We start from the raw sequence: 27,670 nt of genomic DNA, 5'->3' as shown, positions 1-27,670 counted from the left end.
CTCCGCGGTGCTCCGGAATATCCTTCCATGATGGCCGCCCAAGATTCAGGTAGCTGGGGACTCTGTCCCACAGGTTGCAGACAAATGAATCTCCTACTTCAGATTAAGAAGTTATGTACTCACCATAACGTTCCATCTGAGTAGGTGTATTCATTTGTCTGCAACCATCCCGCCCTCCTATCCCCCTGGCCTTTCAGTTTCCTGCATATGGTGTGTTACCCTTTTCAGGGTGTTTTTGCTGTTGGCAAACTCGATCTGAGGTCATGAGGGTAGAGCAGGGCATTATGGGTGAGGGGAGGAGCTGAGAGCTTGGATCCATAGCTGGTAAACCATGCCGGTTCGGATCCGATATCGGATCCATAACCCACAGGTTGCAGACAAATGAATACACCTACTCAGATGGAACGTTATGGTGAGTACATAACTTCTTATTTTCAGAAAGACAGAGCTGTTACTAGTGACATATGCTGCAGGATCACAAGGAAAGGCCATCTCAAAGCAGACTATTTCAGAGTGGATAGGCCACTGCATTCGTTTCTGCTATGTACTCCATGGCAAGCCAGTACCTAAGGGCATTAGGCCACACTCAACCAGAGCTGCAGCCACTTCAGCAGCCTTTCTCAGGGGAGTACGTACCAAGGACATTTTAGAGGCTGCTACTTGGAGTTCAGTGCACACCTTTACAAAGCACTATCATCTGCCACTCTACTCTAAATCCAGGGCAGGCTTTGCCACTGCAGTTCTGCAGGGCCTCATAGCCGCTCCTAATGCTGTTTAGCTCCAGCCTCCCAACCTTAGCTTTGGGACTCTAGCCAAATGTAATGACTGCAACAGTGAAACACGAAGAACATAGTACAGTTGTGTACACTTACCATAAATGTAGATGTTCGAGTGTATTCACTGTTGCAGTCCAGGTTACCCACCCACCATCACCCTTTTCTTCTGATGGAACCTAGCTTTCCTTCTCTGATTTATACAACCTATGTGGTGTATTTGCTTGTAGATGAAGGTAAATTTTATATTTGTGCATGTAATTATATATATATATAAATTTTGGCAACCCTTTTAGGGGACACCTGACATCTGAGGCAAGAAAAACTAAAGAAAATGGCGTCTGCTGCTGCTTTTGTACCCCTGACGTCAGAGAAGGGGCGACAGCAGCCGACGCAGGACCCAGGACTTTGGAATTCAGGCCGACTGAGGGCTACCTGCCAGCAGGATTACCCAAATGTAATGACTGCAACAGTGAATACACTCGAACATCTACATTTATGGTAAATGTACACAACTGTACTTTCTCTTTGTTCCAAGAAGGAAAGGCACAGGGTTGCCAAGCACACTTTCCATCTGAGTTACCAGTTGCTGATGATCTTTATCTGTAAGTCAACCGCATCTTACCAAATGCTGTGTTTAAAGCTTACTTCTCTAGAGGAAGGCAGCCTTCAATGTCCCCCCAAGCGTACCTTTGTTGCAGTCATTTGTGCAGCAAACATTTGGTTCACTGTACATAAAGCACTATTGTCTGTACTGCAACCCAGGAATGATGTTGCTTTCAAAAAAATGTGTTGTCCTGGGCTGTTCCATATTAGCTGTTTCTAGGCCAGGCCTCCAGCTCCTTCGACTTGGATGGTATTGCTTGGGATTTAAGCAAGCTAAGAAACCATCCGGGAGGATCCTTGATATTACATACAACAGGTACACACATCATATCAGTTAATCTACTAGTTGCCCCTCCTTAATGAGTCAGGAATCATCTTCCACCATTCCCATTTGGATTACTGGCCTTCATGATATCATTTGATGGAGTTCAGTGCAAGTCCAACTTGTGTACATTTTTGTATAAGCAGTTTAGCAATGTGATATGTCTGCATTGTTTCTTGATTTACAGCTGGGTGTTTGCTGTTGGCTGAGGAGCTCCTGATAGGGTTCTGGTATGGTGTGCTAATGTAGCCATCACATTACTACATCATGATGAGCATTGGCCAAGTTCTTAGGTGACCCCGAACACAAGATTTTGCAGGTAGCAATTTTTAATTGGTATAGTGGTAGTAAACCACTAGTAGGTCAACTGATGCGTTAAGAATTTAAATCTTTTATTTTCTGTTGATGTTGTGTGGTTCACAACTTTGAAAATTAGCAGGGTGGGTTCCAATCTAGCAATAACCCAACATAAGAACTTCATGGTAAATCATTTTTCATTCAGAGAATGGTAAACAAAGACCTGTTTCATAATACATGTCTTTTTCAGTTTAAAATACCCACAATTACACCCATTTAAATTGAAATAATGTGAAATAATGTGAACAGACAGCTAATGTGTGAAGATTTCCAGAATAACTATTTTAAAACAATGTATAGCATGTGTAAACACACAGTGGTATAAATAAATAGGCACATGCCACATTTGATCTCTTAGATGTCAGTCCCGTTCGTGTCAAGTATATTATAGAATGAGAAAAAATGTATCCCATTAGTCAATAAATTTAGCAGAGCTGTATGCATAAAAAAGCCGTAGCAGAGCTGGCACCTAGTGGTCAGCAATAATGTATGTCAACTTATGTCTGAATATTATACAAGTAGACTGTGTGTGTGTATAATGTGTGTATGTATGTGTATATATATATATATATATATATATATATATATAATGTACGTGTGTATACGTAAAATGTGCATATATATACATATATATATATATATACACACACATGCACACATACATACAGACATATATTCATACATATGTTTGTATGTATATATGTATGAATGTGCGTGTGTAATTGATTATTCTTGTCTTGATATGTGGACTGGTCCAGGGACCCTTTTCAGCCACAACTTGGGTGTAGTGCTCAGTGTCTCATTCAGACTTTCATAAAGTAACTAAATAGCCACTGTAAGTCCAAACAAAATGTAATGGAACCACAAGAGGGAGGCACAATCTTTAAGCAAAAAAGTTTATTTTCTTTTGACACACTGTAGCGCCTCTGCTGTTAAGCCTTCAAGGAGTACAAATGCAATGAATCCCCCATTTATACTCAGTCGATTAAACAATTAATTAAATCAAATACTTTCAGATAAGTTTTGTGTTTAAACCCTTGGGAACCAAGGTAACAAATTTCAAAGTAAAAAGTGCCTCTTTATACAACTATTTTTCTTTTACTGCTACAGGGTCTACAAAAATAGACCCCACTTGTTCTAAAACACAACCTTGCAACAGTTTCAAATTACTTGCATGAAGTTCTTTAAAATGCATAGCTAAAGGACTCCCACAGTTAACCTTTTTAATGTCCCTTATGTCCCCGTTGTTGAAGACGCATTTTAAACTTGTTTACTTTCACCTATGTAAAACTTGTTATATGGACATTTCAAAATATACACAATTCCTTCTGTATTGCAAGTATAACATCCATTTGGAAAAATATTTACAGAATTAATAGCAGTAAAGTTCTTTACAACATGAAAACAAATGGAACATTTCCCACAGCTAAAAGTGCTGTATCTTAAAATAATCTGTCTATGTATTCGTACTTCAGGTATTTGAAATTTACTGTGCACTGTTATATCAGAAATACTATGGCCTTTTTTATAAGAAATCAGAAGTTTGTTTGCTAAACATAGTTCTAAAATGCCATCTTTGAACAGCATAGGCCAATAGTAATGTAACATTTGCACAATCTGTTGACTTAGTACATTGTAAATAGTCACAAAGTAAATCATCTTACCCGTGTGGTTGGCACTATTTTTTCGAACATCTCCTCTTATGTCAGTCTATCAACTCAGTAAATGGGAAGTCCTTCACTGTATTCGCTGAGTTTCTTCTGCTTAGTCACCTTTATAACACTTAGTTCTAACCCTATTTAAAGCTTCTAACAGTTCTGTCTTATCATATCCTCTGTGTAAACATATTTTAACTGAATCTTGTATTTCTTCAGAATCTTTATCTACATTACACAACTTACTTATTCTCAGAAACGCAGTGTATGATAAAGATAAAATCAAGTGGGGGGGGGGGTGTCAACTGGAACCATGTAGGAAATGTGAAGCCCCCCGTGAACACAGCAGTTTGTTTTCTTTGGAACCTGATATAAAGATCTATGGCAGTTATTACAGTCCCTCAGAAGCTCACCTTGCTTTGTGGAAGTAAGCATGTCTGTATCCTATCTTGCCTTGCAGTATTACTTAAGTTAGCTAGGGAACAGTTTTTCTTTAGACAGTCAGGAAATACAGTGAGATTAGTTAAGTATTGTTTTTTCTGCATCTGTTTGAATCTGTCCAACTGTTTTTATTTCTCCTGTGATTGAAACTTTGGTGTTTATTGTACTTGGATATTTAGTATTCTCATGTTTTCTATTTTATTTACTATTAAATATTTTTATACCTTTCACTGTGGCTGGTTTTTTAGAGAATACTTTTAACATATTGAAAGTGCTTATTCTTATTTTAATGACGCCTTGACAATTCCAAAAATGCTGCTGTGGTTGCACTCTGCCTTTGATATTAGTATTGATTTTACTCAATATAATTAGATAGCCTTGTAAGATCCTTAGACTGGTTGACTGGTGGCAGCACGGTTACCTTATAGTCTGGGCAGAAGGGGCACAGCTAGTAAATCTGTGCCAGCCTTTCCCAGGAAAGTTTGTGTGTGTATCAAATACCCATGTGTTGGGTGTGTCACCTACTTGGAACTGGGACATAGTGCTCCAAAGTGAGTCTTGTTTGGGATCTGGAGAGACAGGGAGTCCAGTCCCAGGTTTGGAGAGTGTCTCCTGTGTGCTCTTGGGGAAAATTGTGCTCGATGCAGAGGGCTGCATTTGTAAATACTGTGTAAATCCATTCCTGTTTTAGTGACAGTCTCTCACCTATGTCTGTGGTGAGGATTGAGGCTCCTTGATTACTGGTCCAAGGTAGAGAGGCTGCCGCACTTGTATTTCATTTTTTTCCCTAACATCATCTTGGTGTTGTGTAATCCAAATTCTGAATAGAATAGAGCTCTGCCCTACTTAAGACCCGTCACATAAGCATAATGCCAAATAAATCACCTATTGTGCAGAATGTGTGATAAGTTGTCTAATTACAAACACTGTAATTTTGTGTTATGAAAAGATGGTCTTCATGATCAACTTATGCATTGCAGTTACCACAGAGGCAACGTCCCTTAATCACATTTTCCTCTGAATATTTGCCCACCATGTCATGCTTCAGATTTGTGATCCCCTCCCCATCCCCCCTCCAAAAAAAAAAAAAAACTGGCTCAGATTTTTGGCTCTCCTGAAGGTAAATTCACAAGATTTACACAACATAAATCCTAACAGTTTGTGACTCATCCTACAAAAAACAGATGCGTCTTTGAATGTAATACTTGAATGTACCCTACATTTTTGCCACAGTGGTAATAGACATCATATTGTTACTGCTATCAGTATAGCTTCTCTTTATTCTCCATAAGTTTACCACAATAAATAGAGCTTGTATCATTCATTGCTTTGTCCTATATTGTCATATTATTTCCCTGTTAGACTTTCTTAATTTACATTTAAGTTCAGAATCATCCTTTGACTAGTGGATACACACACACACACACACACACACAGACACACACAAATGCATTTGTAGCCTAAGCTTCCAGCGCAGCTTACTCTGAATTTGTCCTCACATCTTTAAACACTTGAAAGCTTGTCAGATTAGCCATGAAGATCGAGACTGGCAGTAGAGGCATGTATTATCCTTGGATAATATGCCTTTACTACCAGTGTCTGATATTTTGAATTATACACAAATTTAACTAAGGGTATTATGCTCAACTTCTTATTCTGCTGAGTACTTCTTTACAGAGTTGTTAGCATATCAGCAGTAAATCTCTAAATTTTACCAGAAATTTTTCATTTGCAACACTCCACAATAACATACCACATGTTTGGGAAACTGATGTGGTGGAGTCAAATTCAGCATTGGGCTACACTGAAACTGCATATGGCAAGACAGGAATTTTGTATGAACTTTGCAGCTAATCGCCCTGTTGCTACTCTGCCACTCTGTCTTCACGGCTTCCACCAACTTATCTCCTCCCCTACTCAGACTGACAAAAACTCCCATCTCTGGACCCACCCTAGACTGGAGCTTTACCTCAGATCCTAACCTTTATCATAACCCTGGGATACTTCCTAACTCTAAGTGCCATTCCCCTACCTATATCCACAGATTCTCCCATCATCCACCTAAAGACCAATTCATAGAGACTGTCGCAGACTTACCTATTTTAATCCAGATACTTTTATCTCTGAATTGTCTAGCATAAACTGGTCTTTCCTTCATCCCTTCCCTGTCATTGAGGCTGTAAAATCTTTCAATAAGATATTTCTAGACATAATTCACTGGCATCCACCAGAAAAATCAGAATAAAATCTAACTTTGCCCCTTGGCTCACAAAACACATCCGCTCCATTATGCATAAAAGAAAGCGTCTGGAAAGACTGGGTCAGAAACAAATCCCCTCCCCTACTTCAAAGATACAAAGAGCTTAGAAACCTGTCAAAAAAAGTCAACAATGATTTAAAAAAAAAAAAAAAAAAATTCTGCTCCACCCAATTTAGCCCACAAAAAAAAATTCTGGACAGCCATTAGTAATCTTTATCCTGGCAACCCTACAACTCCCAACCCCTTCCCACACAATACAGCTACTGAAATAGCCACCCTCCTAAACAACTATTTCATAGAAACAATCTAAAAACTTACTCAAAATAGCAATACTTCCTCTACCCCTCCTTTGTCCCCTAACATACTACCTTCCAGTTCCTTCTCATTTAAACCAGTTTCCACCACCTTCATCAAATCTCTCTTGACCAAACTCAAACCTTGCTTCCCCCTCTGCTGATAAATTACCTTCCTACTTTCTTGAAATTGCTGTAGAATCCATTGTCTACCCTGTCTCTATACTCATTGATCTGTTACTGAAGCCTGTGTCGATGATGTATGGAGAGCATTCTTCACAATCCTACTACACAAGGGCGGCAACTCTACTGGCCCTTCTAACTATTAGACCATAGCTATTCTGGAAAAGTGGATTCATACCAGTTACCCTTAACACCTTCTCAAAAATAACATGCCAACTTCTACCCAACATGGTTGTAGGCCCCACCTCAGCACATCCACTGCTCTACTTTTCTTTACCTAAACAGTAACTGAGGCCTGTGACGACAACATGCTAATCTCCTGCTTATTCATTGATCTCTCTTAGGCCTTTGATACTGTTTCTCCCTCTAAATTCTTATCTAAACTCTCTGACATCCCTCTCTCTAGCTCCTCTGTAAATTGGTTTTCCAGTTACCTCTCCAATTAGCAACAATCCATTCGCAGGCAAACTGTTTTCTCCCCCTTCCTTCCAGTCAACACAGGGGTTCCCCAAGAATCTATCTTGGGCCCCCTCTTGTTCAGTAGTTTCACTAACTGACTACAGTCTGCTTGTACGCTCTCAACATTACTACAGTATGCCAATGATTCCATACTTATCATCACTGCCCATAACATTCCTGATCTCTTAGCACACACTCAGGAAACCACCTCATCTGTCGAAACATGGCTCTCAGACAATTGACTAGTACTAAATACTAAAAAAAACATAAACTCCTATTCCTTCCTAGAACACGGATTCAACACATCATCCTTTACCATCACCTCTCACAACAGTCCCATAATTAAATCCAAACCTCATACCAAACTACTTGGCACCATTATCGACAAACTAAAATATGACACACACATCCAATAATGTATAAAAAAAACACCAGAAACTTGGTCTACTTTATAGAAATCGAAAATTCCTTACTCCTTCCTCTAAACTTTCTCTGACGCAGTCACTCCTCTTACCGTCTACTTTATGCTGCCCCCATCCTTGCTAACATTCAGTCTACTGTACTCTCCAAACCTGAGCAAAACATACAATAAAATAGCCATGTTTGCCACTAATCTCCCTTTCAATTCCCATCACCATCTCATCCTTAAGACACTTCAATGGCGTGAATTCTGTCACCAGCTACTACTACCTCAATTACAAATCACTCATTCCATTCTAAATTAACCCTCTTCCTGCCCCTCTCTCTCCAGCCTAGTATCTTAAACTGCACCCCCCCCCAGCATCTTCTCATAACTGACAAACACCTTCTTGATAGCTACAAAACTAAAACGAACACTGTGAAAGTCCCTTTATATAGGTACTGTGTAGCACGTGTGGAACACACTCCCTGTCAGTATAAGAAACATTTCCCCAAAACACTTGTTTTAAATGAGAACTAAAACAGTATCTACAAAAGACTTGGTCATATCCATGCCAAGCCCCACATAACTGTTTCACTATCTCATCCTGTACTCTATTTTCATCTGTCACCTCTTTTTTGTTTTTTTTTCCTCTGTCATGTAATTTCATCTTATTACCCTTCTGTATTAAAAACACACACACATTATTCTAATGCTATGTCTTTTATGTTTAAATACTGAGTGCCTCCTATGTATTATATGTTTCTGTAATGGTAGTTTCATTGTACTACAGAATACTGTGCTGTGAACTGTATCTTATATCTTTATGTGCTTATACAGCAGACTATGTACTTGTTTTATTTTTGCATGACTGTAAATTGTCTGGAGCTTTTCTCCCTGGGTCTCTGCTGAAAATGGGCCGTTGTGTCATTTGGATTAACCCGGTTAACAAATGTCAAGTAACGAAGGACAATTGGTGCCTACCTTCAAAAAGCTGTATATGCTCCCCTTTAAGATTTCATCGTGAGTCTTTCAGGTAATGACATGATGTTCATGTACAAGTCACATTTATGACTGCAATTTTATCTTCAGATTTTCCAGTCTAACACACATTTGACTTTGACTCCACAACTGTAGCCATTTGAAAGCATGGCATTATAGCAGTGGAATGTTAGAAATACCATTTTTGTTACTTCTGATATACTGACTCTGCTGTACCTAACAGGAGCAAAACCAGGTATTCCTGTAAAAACAAGCTACCCCGGTAGACTGCAAGTGTAAAGTTGTACAAAAGAAACTGATATCTAAGAACAGGTGGGAACTAACTCAACAAAGGATGAATACCCTGCACAGCTTGAACAAGCAAATCAGGTATCTTAAGTCCTCTAAGGCTAGCTATGAGTCTAAATTAGCATCCCTAGCTAAAGACAATCATACGGCACTCTAACTGCTTCCAGAACCTAACAGGGAATGCCCAGCTGTGTGCCGAACTTATTGTGGTAGGTACCACTCACACTGAACCTGAGGAAATTGCCAACCTGCAAACTGACAGATTTGGCAGTAACTTCATCCCTGTTCCATACCTGACATAAACCAGAGCATTCCTACACTAGTCCTCTATAAAGCATCTCCAAAGAACAGGTAATTCAATCACTCTCAAAGCCCAAAAACACGGCCTCAGATAACATACCAGGTTACTTACTAAACAATCTAAAACAAAAGTCTAGTGGAACCACCCTGCAGTGTCTTTAACCATAGCCGGAGAACTGGCTTTGTCCCAGCAGAGTGGAGCACAGCAACAGTAATCCTGTTGCACAAATCAAATGACCCTGGGAACGGTCAGCCTGTATGCCTAACCAGCCTTATCTGCAAGGCCATGGAAAGAATCATCATGGACTTTATCCACAAGGGCATAGGCGACCTTCAAATTCTTGAACCAATCCAGTTTGGCTTTGTCCAAGGTAGATCTTGCTTATTAAACCTGGTGGACTTTGAGAATGTCACCAAAACCCTGGATGAGATGAAAACAATTCATGCCACGTATCTTTATTTAGGCAAGAACTTTGACACAATCCCCATTCAGGTATCGTAGAGAAACTCTCCCAGCTGGGGATTAAGCCATACATTATTAGATGTGTAGTCAGCTGGTTCACAGAATGCACACCATCAAAACTGGAAAGTCCACCAGTATACCACTTACCACTGGGAATACCACAAGGATCTGTGCTGTGCCCCCTACTGCTTGGAATCTATTTCTCTAAAGTCCAGGCGAAGGTACATGGCCTGAGGTTTGCCAAGTTTGCAGATGACTGTAAAGTGGGTGCAGTCAGATTCCCCCAATGATGTTAATATACTACAGGTAAGGCTGACGCAGGCAAATGATTGGTGCCAAACTCGCAGATTAAAACTTAAATAAAAAAAATGCCTCATTATCCTCTTTGGCAAAGTAGCCGCCTCTGTTAATTATGATATAGATAGCAGCTCTCTAAGCTCAAACTCAGTGGTGCGAGACTTTGGTTCGATCACCATGTATCTGTAGTGGTAAGAAAAACTTTCTACAATTGTGCATCTCATAAATAAGGGCATCACATCCAAGACCAGGGAGGTTATAGCTTCATTGTGCTCGACCCTAATCAGACCACTAATCGAGTGCATTGCTCCCTTCTGAATGTACCTCACCAGACACCTGCAGCAACCGGAGAGACTGCAGAGGTTTCTTACAAAGAGAATCCATGGCCTCCAAAATAGGATTTATGTAGCCTGAAAGCCTTGTCACTATATTCCGTATCATAAAGGCTACTGAGAGACCTGTGCCTGACCTACAGAGCAGTCTTAGACCCTGCCCTAATGGAAATGCACATCCAAAATTAAATGGGACAAGAATAACTCCCTCCAGGGATCTCAACCTAGCCTGTGACATTAGCAGAACATACTGGAGAGAGAGATGCATCTCTCAGCAATTGCTGCTCTTCTGGAATAATCTTCCACTCCATGTAAAGCAAAGCTCCTCAATGACTCTATTCAAGCGAAACCTTGACAGCTGGTTGGGTGACCAACTCGTTCTTGGGATGGCACCTATGTCCCTCATGGACAGGGGCAGTTGGTGCTGATGACAGAATCACTCTGCTAATGATGGTGTAACTGTGGTCAATATGGGTACTCTGGTTGTTGCACGCTAGGCTTGAAAAGGCCCTAGGACATTAACCTAGTAACCTTCTATGAACCTAAGTATAGCAGTAATCTAAGCCATTCAAAACAGCATTCTTAGTCGAAAACTAGTATAGTGAGGAATGTTATACTGAAGCAAGAAATACTTCTAAGCTTACTGACTTGAGCGTTTTTCTTGTGTCGGTCCCCATTTGACATTTAGTTATGAAACTTTCAGGAAGAAACAATGAGATGATTGGCTACAAAAAGCGCCTGTGATTCCTGTTCTCACCTCAGAAGTTTTCAGTATAGATCTATAGTAAATCTTAAGACTTGCATTCCATCCCCAGGAGTTTCAGTGCAGCTCAGTGTTGACTTTGAGACAGCATTCATTTCTGACTCGGTGCATGGTGTTATAGTCTTGGCAACTTGGAAACTTTTTTTTTCTTTATTTTTTGTGTGCTAGTGAAAGCCTTCAAACTCTATTAGCTTGCATAGAAGTAGTCATATGCCAGTTTCCACAAGGTAGTTTATGGTAAAAAAAAAAAAGTTGCTTATTAGATGCAGATGTTCTTCTTGTTTCACTGTTGCAGTCATTACATTTGGGTAATCAGGTCGTCAGGGTCATAAAACATGCAGCTGACGCCATTACATCAGTCTTTTTTGCCGTGCGGTGCCCGAAGCAGAAGCAGTTTGCAAGTGCCGATCGGATGATTCCTGAAATTTTCATTTTCGAGTTTCAGAACCGAAGTCTTCAACTAAAGCTAAGTACCCCATTGGGGAAAATGTTTCTTGCTCCTTACCAATGTCAGTAAAAGTTAATTGCATTACTTGTGGAAAGCAAATACCTCACAAAGATTTTCATTTGTACTTATTCCTTGCCTAGGCCCTGACCACAGCGTACCTTGCTGTCGGTTTTGTGCTTTATTTAATCAGCGCACTTATCCGTCTATATTTTCGCTTCTAAATATTTCGGTTCTCTGTTTAATTGTCCAGAAATGTCGGTTAGCCATCCAACTACCGGGATTCCAAAAAAAACGCAAAGATAGAGACAGGCCGCCGAGGTCCAAAGCTGCCAACGACGCTTCTCCTAAGTCAGCGAGGCGCTTTCGCAGCCCCTGATACCCGCTACTTCTGACTCGCAGGCCTCTACTGAGACCCATTCGGAGTCTGGTATGCCGCGAGATGCTTCAACTGTGGAACCTGCGGATGTCTCTACCTTGGATGGGTCCGGAGCCGCTGTGCAGGCACTGGCTTTTGTGGGTGTATTCAGGCCTTCGGACTTGCATATTAAACAGACGCCTCCTTCATTTAGGCCAAAATCCAGAACCATGCCTAAGAAACAGACGCCCAGGCCCACATGCTCAGGCCTCTATGTCTAAAAAACAAATGATAAGAATGGCTGAAGATCTTATAACTCTAATCAGGGGAAGCCAACCTTCCCCTTCTAAAAGACCTAGGACTGAAGTTTTTATGAATCTTTTGAACAGGATTCTGATTTTTCTGATTCTTCTGATGATCTGGATTTGCACTTATCTACTTATGAGGATTCTGATGCAGAGGACTCTATTCCCTTTGCTTCCCCTCCAGAGGATTTTTCTTTTGGTGAGACCTTACATACTCTAAGGGAGCATTTCCACTGGGAAAGCCAAGATTTCTCTGATTCAAAAAAAGAGGCTTAGAGATTTCTTACTCCTTCCTCAGCATAGGCCTTTAGCTATACCTCCTTTACTAGACATTGTTGATACCTTTTCAGAATCTAGTTTGGCCCCCGATTCTTTGCCTCCTGCTCCCAGAAAACCTGACATATTGTAGGGTTCCTGATTCTCACAAGTTCCTTTTTAAAAATCCTATTGCAGATCCAGAGACTATTTCACAGGGACACAAGGGCATTAAGGCTTCTACTGCTAAAAATCCTACCCCCCCCAATAGAGACTCCGGGGCGCTGGATAGATGGGGTAAGAAATTTTACACTTCTGCAACCTTGGCTATTAGGGCTTTAAACTGCCAGTTTCATATGTTAAAGTATCAACAACATGTTATTGGATTGCTTAAACAGAAAATGATAATTCCTGCCTGTGCTGAAAATAAAGAATTACAGAAGTTAATGCATTCTGCTTAACAGGTTGGAAAACGTACTTTGCAATGTGAATTTGATTCATTAGAGGCCTCTTGCAGGGCTGCTGTTATTGGGTCTGTGCTCAGAAGGCATGCTTGGCTTAAGGAGCAAGGTTTGCATGATCATGTTAAAGCTAAATTGTTGGATGCTCCCTTAAATCAGGACCGTTTGGCAACAAGGCTGAGGAAGTTCTTAAAAAGATGGAAGATAAAGCTAAATCTATGCAAACTGTTAAAGATTTCTTACAAGTTCAGCCTCCTAGATTTAGTAGGCACTGGCCCTCTAAAAATTGGTTCTTTCCAGCCCCTTCCAGGTCTTCTCAAGCCAAACCCAGACACAGCAGAAACCACAGGTTTCAGTCCCAAGGGACGTGCAAGACTAGGCAGTGGGGGGTTTCCGCACCCAAACCTGGGAGCAGTAAGACTCCCCCCTATGGAAAACTGTCTCAATGACTTGCTTTTAAAACTTCCATGCACTTCCCAGCTGAATGCTCCTTTAGGTGGAAAGACTGGTCTGCAGGCCAAAAACTGGAAACTCATTACCCAGGACAAATGGGTTTTAAATAGTGTCCCAAGGATACAGATTTAATTTCCACACTTTGCCAACACCAAGCGGGTGGCCAGAGGCTCAAAATCAAGTACTCTATCAAACACGGGGGCCTATTCAGTTGGTACCAGAAGAGGAAAAGGGACTAGGTTTCTATTAGAGACTTTTCCTGGTACACTGAAAAGGCAATACATGGCATCCTATCCTGAACCTTTCTATTCTAAACACCTTTCTGGTGATTCCAAATTTCAGAATGCTGACTCTTCACCAGCTGCTTCCTATGCTAGGCAAGGATGCATGGTTGGCAACACTAGACTTAAAGAAGCGTACCTGCACATCCCTAGCAGGTAGTCTTCCAGAAGATACCTACGTTTCAAAGCAGGCTACATGCACTGTCAGTTATCTGCACTGCCCTTTGGCTTATCTACTGCACCCAGGGTATTCACAAAGTGCCTAGCTCCAGTCATTGCATTTTGCATGCAAAGAAATATTCAAATATGCCCATACCTGGATGATTGTCTAATTCAGACCGAAAGCAAGGACATTTTTTTTAATCATTTGGCCTTTTTTCAAAGGGTACCGACTTGTCTGGGGTTCACCATAAACAAAAAGAAATCCCACCTGGTACCCTGTCAACAAATTATATTCCTGGGAGCAAGCTTGAATGCAACTTCCCAGATGGCTTTCCTCATGCCAGAGAAACGGATTCATTTGACAACTAACTTCAAACAAGTGACCACAAAAACCCAGCTGTTTGCCAGGCAAATACTGCAAGCCTTGGGGTTCATGGCCTCCTGCATTCTTCTAATTCCATATGCAAGGCTGCATTTGAGGAAACTGCAATGGTATCTCAAAAGCGTATGGTGTCAACATTCACAGGATCTAGAAGCAAGGATTCCTATCATACCTTGCCTACATCTAGAGTTCATTTGGTGGGCAGAGGCCTGCCACTAAAACAAGGGACTACCATTCACATTACTCCCTGCCGCCCAAATTTTAACAGACGCATCAGACTATGCATGGGTGGGCTCACCTGGCAGGGAAGTGCATTCAGGGCAAATGGAACCCAAGTCAATTGCACCTGCACATAAATCAAAAGGAAATGTTAGCTGTACAGAATGCTCTGACAGCCTTCAAGGACCACATTCTTCCAGGACAACTAATGGTAAAGACGGACAACACCACTGTCATGTGGTACATGAACAAGCAGGGGAGTACACATTCTTACCCCCTCTGCAGACTAACCATGGCATTGTGGAACACAGCCTTGAGCTACCAAGTGAATCTACAAGCTCAATTCCTGCCAGGAAAACTACACTGGCAGATGGACTAAGCAGAAATCTCATGGTCCCACACGAGTGGAAACTGGAACCAAGGATTTTCAACATGTTGACAAGCAAATGGGGGAGCCCAGATATAGACCTGTTTGCCTCCCCCCAGAACCATCAACTGGACAAATTATGCACAAGGATTCCCCACAAGCTAGCTTGGAAAGTGGATGCTGTATCCTTTAGCTGAAAAACCTATCGGTTTATGCCTTTCCTCCTTTGCCTCTGCTCTCCAAGGTACTACTAAAAAAAAAAACAGGACAAGCCAAGGATGATTTTAATTGCACCAGACTGGCCTCTCCAACACTGGTACACCCACTCTTTGCGCAGTGTGTCACGCTTTGCTCCATGGCACCTGCCTCAGACTTCCTTCCCTGTTGTCTTGGCAGGAGAACCAGATTCGGCACCCTCAGCTGCAAACCCTGAACCTAGCAGCCTGGCTAATTACCTAATCTCTCCTTTACCATCCCTCAGTAAATCAGTGATGGATATTTTAGAGGCAAGGAGGCCTAGTACTAGAAAATCTTATGCTGCAAAATGGAAAAGATTCTGTGTCTGGAACTAATCTCAAGGAATGAGCGCAACAGTGCCCAATTTACCTCAGATTCTACATTACTTGACTGAGATGCTTCATAAGGGCGTGTCTTTTTCCTCCATCAAAATTCATGCCTCAGCCATTTTAGCTCATTATAGCACAGAGCCTCCCCTCTTCTCTCGCCCATTGCTCAAGCAGTTCCTTAGAGGGGCCAAAATTTTAAGGCCACCCATGAGAGCTCCAACTCCAGCCTGGGATCTTAACTTTGTCTTTGAGAAACTCACTTTTCCTTGCAAGGCAGCTGCTACTGCAGATTTAAAATTGCTTTCCTGGAAAACAGTTTTCCTTTTAGCAATCACTTCAGCAAGAAGGATATCTGAATTGCAGGCCCTTATAGCAGTGGAACCTTTCATCATCTTTCATGTGGACAGGGTGTCCCTCAGAACCAATCCCTCCTTCATGCCCAAGGTGGTATCCAGTGTGGCTCTTAATCAGTCAATTCATTTGCCTACCTTCTTTCCTAACCCACAGAACAAAGGGGAACGGATACTGCACTCTCTAGATGTGCACAGACAGCTTAGATTCTACTTGGGACAGGACTAAACCTCAAAGGAAATCTGAACAACTGCTTGTGGCATTTGCTGCAGGGGCAGAGGGGAAAGCTATTTCAAAACCCTTTCAAAATGGATAGGCCACTGCATTCATTTCTGCTATAAGCACCATGGAAAACCTATCCCACAGGGCATCAGACCCCATTCAACTAGGGCTGCATCTACCTCTACAGCCTTTCTCAGGGGCGTCCCTACTAGGGACATCCTAGAAGCTGCTACCTGGAGTTCTGTAGATACTTTCACAAGCATTATCATTTGCCAATTTTCTCTAAATCCAGAGCTGGTTTTGCCACTGCAGTCTTGCAAGGCCTTATAGCTGGTCCTAATTCTATTTAAGTTCCTCCTCCCAACCTTAGCTTTGGGAATCTACCCAAATGTAATTACTGCAACAGTGAAACATGAACATAGTACAGTTGTGTACACTTACCATAAATGTAGATGTTCGAGTGTATTCACTGTTGCAGTCCTGGCTACCCTCCCTCCAGCCCCATTTCTTTTGGCTATACCTCTACTCTCACTTACTATGCTCTAAAAGCTTTTTGGTGTATTTGCTTTTTTGTTGGAGGTATATCCTTGTAATAGGTTCATAGGTTCATAGATTAGTACTAAGCTAACTGCCCTTGCGAGCCATTTTAAGCCTAGCCATTTATCCCTTGTGAGACTCAAACCCTGCACCTTTTGCTTGTAAGGCAAACACTTTAACCATTAGGCCACCCTCCCAACTCTTTTATTTATAATATAATATAATATTTATTTATAATTATAGATGTAATTGCTTCCCATTGGGGGCACCTGACATCTGGGCCAAGAAAAACTGATGTAATGGCATTGGCTGCATGTTTTATACCCCCTGACGTCATGGAAGAAGGGACGGCAACCGACGCAGGACCCAAGACTTTGTTAATCAGGCCGACTGAGGGCTACTGCAAGCAGATAACCCAAATGTAATGACTGCAACAGTGAATACACTCGAACATCTACATTTATGGTAAGTGTACACAACTGTACTTTCCTTTGAGTGGCAGGAGAATAGCTTTATAGATTTTGTCCAATTCTTTAGGTTTTTGAATCTGTAATAAACATTGATCAGAGCTTATAAGGGGTCAGGAAGGGTTATAGAGAGAGAGAGAGATGAGTAGAGATGCTAGGGCAAGAGGGAGGGTTGTTCAAGATGGAGTGGATGAAAATAAGTTGAGAGTAAGAGTTGATTAGGAAGCTCAAGCCATCCAAGAGTCCTTAGAGCAAGGCAGTGGTGAGATTTTGAAGGCAGATTAGCAGCGAATCTGGCTACTATGTTACAAGTAATTTCCAGTTTGGAGAGAAGTAAAGACTGTAATTTAAGAATTTGAGAACAATAGAAAAGTTTGCGTAGCAAGTAAGCATGAGCAAGTGAAGTCCTAGAGTCAGGGGTAAGGAATTTTTTGTTCCTATATAGTAGGCCACGCTTTTGGTGATTTTTCTTAATACAGTGGTGAACATGCAGGTCAGATTTAAGTTGATCTATGACTACACCAAGAAGGTTTGTATGAGTGTCAAGAGTAATGGTGGTGTTATTCAGTGAAGAGATGGTAAAAGATGATTTAAGGTGGTAGAGGGATTTAGAGAGAAACAGGTGGAGTTTTGTTTTTTGGGATTGAGAATGAGATGGTTGTTGGCCATTATTCAGTTAGGTTAAAGGACTTTTGCGTGAGTATAAGTAAGTCAGTAGGGTTATCAGCAATGGAAATGATAGTGGCGTCATCTGCATACTGAATGAGTGAGGCTGGGGACAGGATTGGTGTAGTTGATTGGTAAAGATGTTAAAAAGAAGAGGACATAAAACTGAACACTGAGGGGCACCCATTTTAATGGGAAGAAAAGGAGATAGGGCAGACAGCCATTTGACAGATAGCTGCCTGTCAGTAAGATAACTGTTAAACCAAGAGAGAGTTTCTGTAGACAGGTTGTCGGGTCAGTTTTGAGAGAAAGATGAAGTGGGAAACCATGTCAGAAGCTTTAGAAAGAGATCTAGAAAGAGACCGGACAGTAGTTTATCTCTGGCAAGGGAGATTGGGTTTGTAAAGGAGATATGAGCAGTAGTGATACTATGGTGGGGGAAAACCATGTTGGGTAGCGGTGATCAGATTGTGTTGAAGGAGATGGGCTAATAATTGTCTGTGAACACAATGTTCAAGCATTTTGGGGAGGGGAGAGAGAATGGCTATAATACAAAAATTAAAGTTCTCTTGAATTCCCTCCCTTATGGATTGGAATTGCGTGGAATTTTTTCCAAATAGGAGCAGTAGATTCCCTAATGGAGCGATTTATAAGGATGGAGACTGGACATGCTGTAGATTTGGCTGCAGTCTTTGGGAAGAGAAGTGGCAATTTATCAGCTGATGGGGAGCATAGTTTTAATTTAAGAAGTTTTTTAATGTAGCTGGTAGGAACAGGATTCAGTTAAAAAGGTGAGTTGTATAGCAGAGGTAAAGAGTAAATTTTGGGAAGGTGAGGGAGAGAGTATAGACAAAAGGACATCTCGAGATGTCTGACAGTTGTCCATGAAGGTGAGAGTTTAATCAGTAATAATACAGAGGTGACAAACAGCACAGAGTTGGGGGAGTTTGAATTCCTGCTTTTAGTAGAAAGTTAAAATGTGAAGTTGTTCAATCTTGCCTTCATTTTTACTGATGGGTTCGAAGCCGAACATAGTCTCCAATTCGGCCAAATAGCAAAGCTCGTGGCCAAGCCCTATCCCACAATGCACCACTACATTCTCCAGGTCTAGTTTGCTGCTGCAACTGATCGGTGTTTTTTACAGCTCTTGGCCATTTCTTTGTATTAGATAAGTGTGATTTTCAAAAATTCTACCTTTTTCTCTCTTATTGTAGTTTAGGTAAAAGTTCTTGGCTTGTTGTCTGTTTGGACTTGTATCCAGTTGGATGTTTTTTTTTCTTTTCTTAGTGTGTTAAGAAATTTGGGTGTGGTCCTGTTATTTTAGTTGGCCGGTGGCCTTTTGTCATTAGTACATAGTTCTATCCCAGCCTGGTTAGGCTTGTTGCAGTTTTTTGCACCCTTCTCTTTAGCTAGTTAGGCTTTTGGCCGTTTTCTTGGCCATTTTGTTTTCAGACTTGAGGCTTTTTGCCTATACTGTTAGCCAGTTAAGCTGTTAGTAGTATTACTGCCATATAATCTAGTTTCATAGCCGATAGGCAGATATAGTTGTTCTTGGACTTGGGTGTTATTGTCAGAGAAGGCTAAATCGGGATTTAGACGGTGTCCCAAATGCAATCAAAAAATGTCAACGGATGGTCATTCCATGTGTGTACTGTCTAGGGGATGTACACTTGCAAGAGGTTTGCTCCATTTGCCATGGCTTTAGCGCCAGGGCTTTAGCCGAGAGAAAGCATAAGTTGGTTGAAAGGGGCTTAATTAAAACACCCATCCAGATGGATTTGAATTCTGCTTCCAGTCAGCCAAAACCATCTTCTCCTGCATCATCTGGTTTGGCACTGAAGGGCTCTTCGGTCCCAAAGATATCCAAGAAGGCTACAGTCTCTGCTCCAGTGCCATTGGAACCGACCGTTTAGGTTGCTGGTAGGAGCCGGTCCCCAGTTCTGGAACTGGTATCTCCTACCTTGAGGTCCCTGATCCTGGGGTTACTGGCTCTGTCAGTGGTATCCCCTTGGGCTTCTAGACTATCTGATTCGGATGTGGACAGAGTGGTGCGGAGACTTCTGCAGGACCTGGCGCTTGCAAAAATTCTGTCAGTTTCAACTGTCGCAGCTTTGGAACTGACAAAGTCCTCTCCTATTGTTGCTGCTCCTCCAACTCGCACCGAGACTTCGGAGCTGGAAGAGGCCAGTCAGTCGTTGGTGGAGCCATCTGTGCTGACACTCACTTCTGAGCTGTCTGTGCCAACCACCCTGATATCTGCTGCTCCGGCGATGGAATCTGGGAGCCAACACTCTCCTGTCAGCTCCGGGGGGGGGGGGGTTGAACCGGTACGTTGGTTCCGACTCTTCCTCTTGGGGCATCGACACGGATAAGTTCAGCTCCTGCCACATGCTCGGAGCCAGCGGTTCTGGTGCGTGAGAAGTCCTCTCTGTCTTCAGACCTGTGTGCTTCCTCGCATCAGAGCCTTCGATGCCATGAGGTGGGCTTTGTCCCCCTGATATGGCCACCTCCTCCCAAAAGGTGCCTGCTTCTTCTCCGCTACCACGGGTTCACCGTAAGCGAAGGGACCCAGAACCTCAGGATGCCCCCTTGGGGAAGCCTTGCTCTTCCGAGACTTCCCCAGAGAGTCCCACTGCGGAGGTTCCTCTGAAGAGGCTATGTAAGAGGAGACATCTAGATTCCCCTCAGGAATCCATCACGTTGGACATCGATTTGGAGGAATTGAAAGGGTCCCCAAGGTCCCCCTTTGGGGATATTTCCTTTGGGGATATCCTGGAGATCCTTAAGCAGAGGGGGGGGGGACTGGCAGCCCCAAAACCCTACTGAGGACGAATTGGTGCTCCTGAAGGCTTTCAGATCCCAACCCTCCACTTCTTGGGTGTCTCCGCCCTTTGATGAGTTAATGGATCTTTTATCTCGAAGAGCATGTGAATCACCAGATTCTATGGAGCCTGTTCCTAGAAGGCCAAACAAGTACATATCAGCACCCCCATGATGAGGCTTTTTTATCTAGACCCATACCTGTTGATGCCATGATGGTTGCAGCAGCCACGAAAAAGGAGATGTCAGACTTCTACGTCTGTCCATCCTCCTAATAGAGTCTAGGATAATGGACAGATTCGGGAAGCGCATGTTCAGTTCTACGACCTTTGCACTTCGGTCATTGAACTACCTGACCCACTTCACATGTCTACAAAGAGATCTCCTCAAGGAGCTTGGGAGATACTCTCACGGGTGCAGTAGCCGACTTGGTGACTGACAAGGTAACGTCTCATCTTGCTACCCTCATTTCCATTGTAAACTCGTCCATGTGCCTTGTGTCTTACGCAGTTGATGGAACGAGTTGGGCTGCAGGTACAGGAATTGCTCTGCGGAGACATTCCTGGATGCGCTTATGTTCTTTTGTGGAACCCTTTAAGTCATTTGTGAATGTCACTTTCAATGGTTCCTCCTTATTTGGACCAAAAGTAAGAGACCCTCAGCAGATGTGGGCAAGATAGTAAGACTCTATCGCCGTTGGAGTCAGTTTTTCTACCTCTACTAGACCTTATCCCAAAGGTAAATGGAGTGGGAAGATGTGGTTCCGTAAGACCCATGGAACCTTTCCAAACTCACAAGGTGAAGCCTCCTCCAGGGGCAGAGGGGGACGCAATGATGGAAGATGACACCCATGTGGCAGAGGGGGTCCGCAGAACCAGGGTGACTGGGATCAGTTCCTTGGGTAACCCTATCAGCGCTCTGGAAAGGAGGCCCGACTGTCCTGCTCTGATGGCAGTTGGGGGACGTTTGTCTTTGTACCTAGGCGCCTGGCTAAATATCTCAGAAGACCAATGGGTATAAAACATTATATCCAGAGGATATTCTATCCCCTTTCACTCTTACCCCAGACCAACAAAAGGAATCCCAGACGTTCCACCCAGTCTACGGGATGTAGCATCCGTAGAGGTCCAGAAACTATTGCAAAAAAGTCATCTAGCCAGTCCCAGCAGACCAGCAAGGATCTGGAACTTACTCAAGGTTCTTTTTGGTACCAAAGAAGACAGTGGACTGGAGACCTATTCTGGACCTCAGCAGTCTCAACAAATGTGGTGAAGACGAAGTTCCAGATGGTCATGCTTCAGTCCATTCTCTAGTTTTTAGGGAAGGATGATTGGATGTGCTCTGTCGATCTACAGGATGCATATTGCCATATCAAAATGGCCAGACCATTCAGGGATCATCTGCGCTTCCGGCTGGGAGCCAATCATTTCCAGTTTCGGGCACTGCCCTTTGGTCTCACTGCAGCCCCCAGAGTGTTCACCAAATGCATGGCAGTGGTCATGGTTCACTTGAGACATTCAGGAATCCAGGTTTTTCCTTACTTGGATGACTGGCTCCTTTCCGCCCCCACCAGGCATCAGCTTATTCGGGGAAGGGATGCTACCAGGGATCTATGTTCACAGCTGTACATTACAAAAAATTTAGAAGTGTGCCTTATTGCTGTCGCAGTGTACAGTCTTTATAGGAGCAGACTTAGTCACGGTCAGCATGTCCCTGAAACTCTCTCCTGAAAGAGTTATTATCCTCCAACAGATTGTGGATCTCCTGTCAAAGCAAAAAGTACCAGCATCACAGATTCTCAAACTGCTCGGCATGATGGCAGCAGCAATTACTGCAATACCCCTTGTGAGATCCCACATGTGCATTCTTTAATGGCTGCTATTCACGCAATGGACCTTTCAGGAATTACCCTTAAGTCATCTAGTCTTGATTACCAACTCTTGCAAGAAAGACCTTCGCTGGTGGCTAACGTCTGAGACAGTGACTATGGGCCACCCATTTGTTCCCTCTCCAGTCGCAGCAGTGACCACGGACACCTCCGTGATCAGGTGGGGAGGGCATTATCAGGGACTTGACAGCCCAAGGTACTTGGCAGGCTCACGAGGTTCATTTGCACATAAACGTCCTGGAGATGAGAACGGTTCTTCTAGCGTTGCAGGCCTTTCAAGACTCTCTTCCCCTTGGCACGGTTACATTCCAGTCAGACAACATGTTGTAGTCTGGTACATCAACAAACAAGGAGGAACCAAATCCTACTCCCTGTGTCGAGAAGCTGTGAGATTATGGAATTGGGCAGAGTCCACCAAGCATTTTCTGATTGCAATGCACATCCCGGGGAAATCCAAAGTGATAGCGGACAGACTCAGCAGAGCAATTCTGCTACCTCACGAGTGGTCTCTCAAGAATGAAATAGCGGAAATGATTTTCCACAGATGGGGCCAGCCTTGCTGCAACCTTTTTGCCACTTCTACAAACACCAAGTGCAGCAACTACTTTGCCCTGATCCCTCAACAGGGTCAGCCACCGAGGGACGCTCTGGTCCACGATTAGCTTCCGGGACTCCTTTATGCTTTTCCCCCCTTCCCTCTGATTCCCAAAGTATTGCAGAAAGCCAGTTTCCTGGGCAGGACACTCATCTTAATTGCCCCATATTGGCCTTGTCAAATTTGGTTCCCCTTTCTGAAGCCTCATCTACTATAGGAAGGAGCCTTGGATCCTGGACCCAGTGCCGGATCTGTTGACCCTTTTGTCAGGAGCTCTTCATCCCTCTCTTCAGTCTATCAAACTGACAGCTTGGCTGCTCCAATTCCGAGAATAGCCTGGTTCCAGAATTTATCAGATGAAGCGTGGCATTTCCTATTGCCGTCACACAAATCTTCTACTAGGAAACTTTACCTCAGTAAGTGGAAAAGGTTTTCCATCTGGGCACAACAGAATAATATTGACCCTTAACAGGCGTCTATATCAGATATACTGGAATTCCTAACTAAACTGTTCAATGAGGGAGCTGCAGCAGCAACCATTCGAGTCCAGCTCGCTGCTATTTCTAATTTTCTTTTAGGTGCATCCAAAAATGGTATCACATCTCATAAGCTGGCTAAGGCTTTTTTGAAAGGTGTGATGCACTTAAAACCACTGATCAGATCTCCCACTACTCACTGGAACTTAAATCTAATCTTGTCAAAAATGATTCTTCCTCCCTTTGAACCTGCCTCCTCTTGTGAGCTGAAGTTTCTTTCATGGAAGACTATATTCTTGGTGGCTATTACATTGGCACATAGAATTTCAGAATTGCAAGCCCTTTCCATCAAACTGCCTTACCTAATATTTCATAAAGATAATTTCCCTCAGGACGAATCCATCATTTCTACCCAAGGTATGTTCTGAATTTACACAATCAGACGATTGAGTTGCCCGTCTTCTTTCCTAACTATTCAAACCAGTTGGAATATATGCTTCACAAACTTGATGTGCATAGACAACTTTGATTTTATTTGGACAGAACAAAAGATCTCAGAAGGGCTGATCAGCTGTTTGTCTTCTCAGATTCAAGAAAAGGTGCACCTGTGTCCAAAACTACCTTATCAAAATGTTTCTCTGATTGTATCTCTTATCTACAGTAAAGCGGGTATTGCATTACAGAATAAGGTCAAGGCTCATTCTAAAAGGGCTGTTTCTACTTCCGCAGCCTTCTTGACCAGGTTGCCTATAGATTCTATTTGTGCAGCTGCCACCTGGTCAAATCCACATACTTTTATATCTCATTGCAAAGTGGACAAGACCTCTAGGGACAGAGCTTCATTCAGATCTGCTGTACTGAAACAGGTACTCCCGTGAGCCACCCGAAATGGCAGTGCTGGGGATACTACCCATCAGTACGAATGAAGACAAGATTGAACAACTTCACATTAAGAAGTTATGTACTTACCATAACGTTCCATGTGAGTTATTACTCTTGCCTTCATTATTACGACCCTCCCTCCTATCCCCTTCCTATATCTGGAAACACGAGAGGTATCACTTGGTTTGGTTTTGGTTTTCTTGAAGTTTCCTTTTACATGGATTTATGATTTCCTTGAAATCTGGGATAGGTTTCTACTCTAGTTGGCAGCAAACTAGATCTGAGGAATGTAGTGGTGCATTGTGGGATAGGGCTTGGTCTGGAGCTGTTAGAGACCTCGAGCTTTGCTATTCATCCGAATTGGAGCCGATGTTCGGCTCCGAACCCATCAGTAATAATGAAGGTGAGAGTAACAACTCACATGGAACATTATGGTAAGTACATAACTTCTTATTTAAGGTTGTTTTGACTCAAAATCTCCTTCAAAAAGAACTTGAGAAGAAAAAGCAAAGTAGGTGACTCGTCCATCTTTGTTCAGGCCTGTTAATGTGCATCTAGGCAACTACCAGCATTGCCTGTACACTCCTCACACACAACTTGGATCATGTTAGGATATTGTTTTTATTGCGATTGTTTGCTGCTTTGCTGAAAAACTCTGGTGGTGTGTTACAAGATGACATGGACATGAGTCCCTAATGCCAAATTTGAGAATTTGATGCATTTGGAAGCACGTAGTGTCTGACATTGGCCATACTTTGTAATTTTTTAATGTTTTGGAAACTTGAGACATACAGTATGATGCTGGCCGGAAGCCATCTTATTTATTGTGATCTATTTTATACATGTGAATAAACAGACTCTTCTAGTTTTGCATTTCACCTGTTTATACACTTTTTATTTCAGGAAAATTGGGAAGAGGAAGAGGAGGAAGAAAAAGAGTATGTAGAACAGTCAGATGAGCCTGATATGAGTGAACAGCAAGTAAATGGCGATTCTGATATGAACTCTGACAGTGAGGAAGAATAAGTTTGAAGGTTTTGCCAAGTACTGGAAGGAAAAAGAGCAGTTGAAGCCTAAATTTTGGAATGCCTTGTGGAAATTAATGTGATTGTCATATGATTGGGGTGCAAAGCTAAGACTGATCAAAGAAGAGTGCATCTGGTAGCTGTGTACTTTGAATTCCAAAATGTTAATTTCCAATGCCTTTTTCTACTTTGGACTTTATAAATAGAGCTTTCTTAAAAAAAAATATGGTTGAAAATACAGTCCTGTTTTATGGACTGCTGTTTATACCTTGAGTTTAATATCACTGTTAATGTGGTAGAAAATTGATTTAACTTTATTATGTGATTTATAAAACAATGGAGAGTTTATACATTTTTTGTTGCATCTTTCACTGACAGGTTTCTCCCTGGCTTATTTTTTTACATAATTCCAAAGGTTGCAAAATTGTTTTCGTCATTTAGTGTGGTTGCTGGATTGAGTTTAATTTTGCTTTTAGGGTTGCATTATTTAAAGAATTTGAGGATAAAGGATGAGCATTCCCCCTCCTTGAACTATTTTATTCTTTGCAAGATAAGCCAGCATACCCAATAGACCACTGATAAGTCATTATGTTCATTTGTAAACCCTGTCATGTTTTAAAACCTCAAATATAAATCTGTAAATAATTGTTATAGTGATATCCAGGGACCTGTGTTCAGGATTGTAAAAACTGTAACATTACATCTTGATCTTGGTGAGGGATTTATTTTGTAATCCTTCATAAGGAGTACAAGGAGTAACTGCTTCAGAAACTAATGTAATGTAAAATGTACAAACTTTTTTAAACATGCTATCTCTGTAGACATGCAACAGTTACAGATGTATTGTACAGTATATTTGTCTATAATTTGAGCTATGGCAAGTACATGCTGCTCTTTGTAAAGCAAATAAATATAATAATTCTTTACTGCTCTGCTTTTTGAAAGGTATTTTTGACAGTTTTTTGGATTGTCTGCTGGCAGGTCCTTACAGATACAAACATTCCATCAGCAGAGGGATGCATTTTCTTCACAAGCTAGCTCTGTGTTGTCAGTTGGCAGCATACTCTTGCTGAATTATCTTCCTGCCCTCATAGATTCCACTCAAGAATTAACGGTCCTGTGTGGGTCCACCTGCTTCGTCTTTCAAGCGGTCATCAATGTCAGGACACTGTGTGTAGTGCCTGACCCTATCTCTGGATGGCAGGGCATACTACCTTCAATGTCACCAGGGTGCACAGTCCCTTTTCCTTGCAAACGCATTCAGTTATACGCTAGTTATGAAGGCTACTGCCAAGTGGTAGCTTTATTAGTCTAAAGACTGCCCCTGAAGTTCACTTTGTTCATTGCAATTCTTCCTCATTGGGATTGTGGTGGTGATCTGCTCCACTGATGTTCATCGTGCATACAGCTGCAGTCATAACAGATGGGTTCTCCTGCCGTCAGGCGGGTCCTAGGTCGGCCGAATTCCAAAGCCTAGGTCAGGCGTCGGTTGTCGTCGCTTCTTCCCCGACGTCAGTGCGCCAGGGGTATAAAAGAACCAGCTGACGCCATTTTCTTTAGTCTTTCTTGCCGTGCGGTGCCCGAAGCAGAAGCAGTTCGCAAGTGCCGGTCGGCCAGCTCCTGAAATTACGAAAATTTTGCAACTGAAGTCTTCTTGAAAGCTAAGTACCCCTTTAGGGAAACTTTTCTTGCCTCAGACCGATGTCAGACAAAGTTAGTAATTGTATTTCATGTGGGAAGCAAATACTGCATAAGGATTTCCATTCCCTCTGTATTCTTTGTTTAGGCCCAGACCACGACGTCTCGGTCTGTCGCTTTTGTGCTACATTCAACAAACGCACCATTAAGCGTTGGGCGGAGTTCGCCCAGCATAATTTTGGCAAAAAATTTAACTATATTATGTCGTCGGATACTCCGACTCCAGTTTTGTCTAAAAAACGCAAAGACAAGGACCAACTCACGAGGTCTGCGGCCTCTACCGACACCACGCCAAAGCCAACTACACGTGGTCCGATTCTCAGCGAGGCACCTACGCAGCCCCTGACTACCGACGACACTACATTGGCGGTGTCTCCTGTGCCCGAGGTCGCAGGATCCTCGGCCCACACCCCGACTACAGATACCGAAGCCACTCTTGGCGGTGAATCTCAAAATGTGGACAGGTCTGCCTCCTCTCAAGGTGTCTTCAGACCTTCCTCCTCTTTTTCCATCAAGGCTTACACTAAGTCTAAAGCAGCCATGCATTCTAAGAGACAAGCTACACAGGGCCCATCTCCAGGCCCCATGCCTAAAA

General features: G+C 42.5%; 1 protein-coding gene across 1 annotated transcript in view; it reads left to right on the top strand.

The window, feature by feature from the left end:
• WDR43 (WD repeat domain 43) overlaps nucleotides 1-26,303 on the top strand; it is a 1,886,673-nt gene extending 1,860,370 nt beyond the window's left edge. The window contains exon 18 of the mRNA XM_044059887.1: nucleotides 25,256-26,303. Coding sequence (XP_043915822.1) covers nucleotides 25,256-25,378 — 123 coding nt within the window. The 3' untranslated portion in view covers nucleotides 25,379-26,303. The remainder of the gene's footprint in view (nucleotides 1-25,255) is intronic.
• The last annotated feature ends 1,367 nt before the right edge of the window (nucleotides 26,304-27,670 follow it).

Source organism: Protopterus annectens, chromosome 1.part2 (genome assembly GCF_019279795.1).
Source record: "Protopterus annectens isolate FY-2018-M chromosome 1.part2, PAN1.0, whole genome shotgun sequence".
In the NCBI taxonomy this organism is placed as follows: Eukaryota; Metazoa; Chordata; order Ceratodontiformes; family Protopteridae; genus Protopterus; species Protopterus annectens.
The sequence above is the reverse complement of the archived record's forward strand: the minus strand, read 5'-3'. Positions and strand labels throughout refer to the sequence as shown.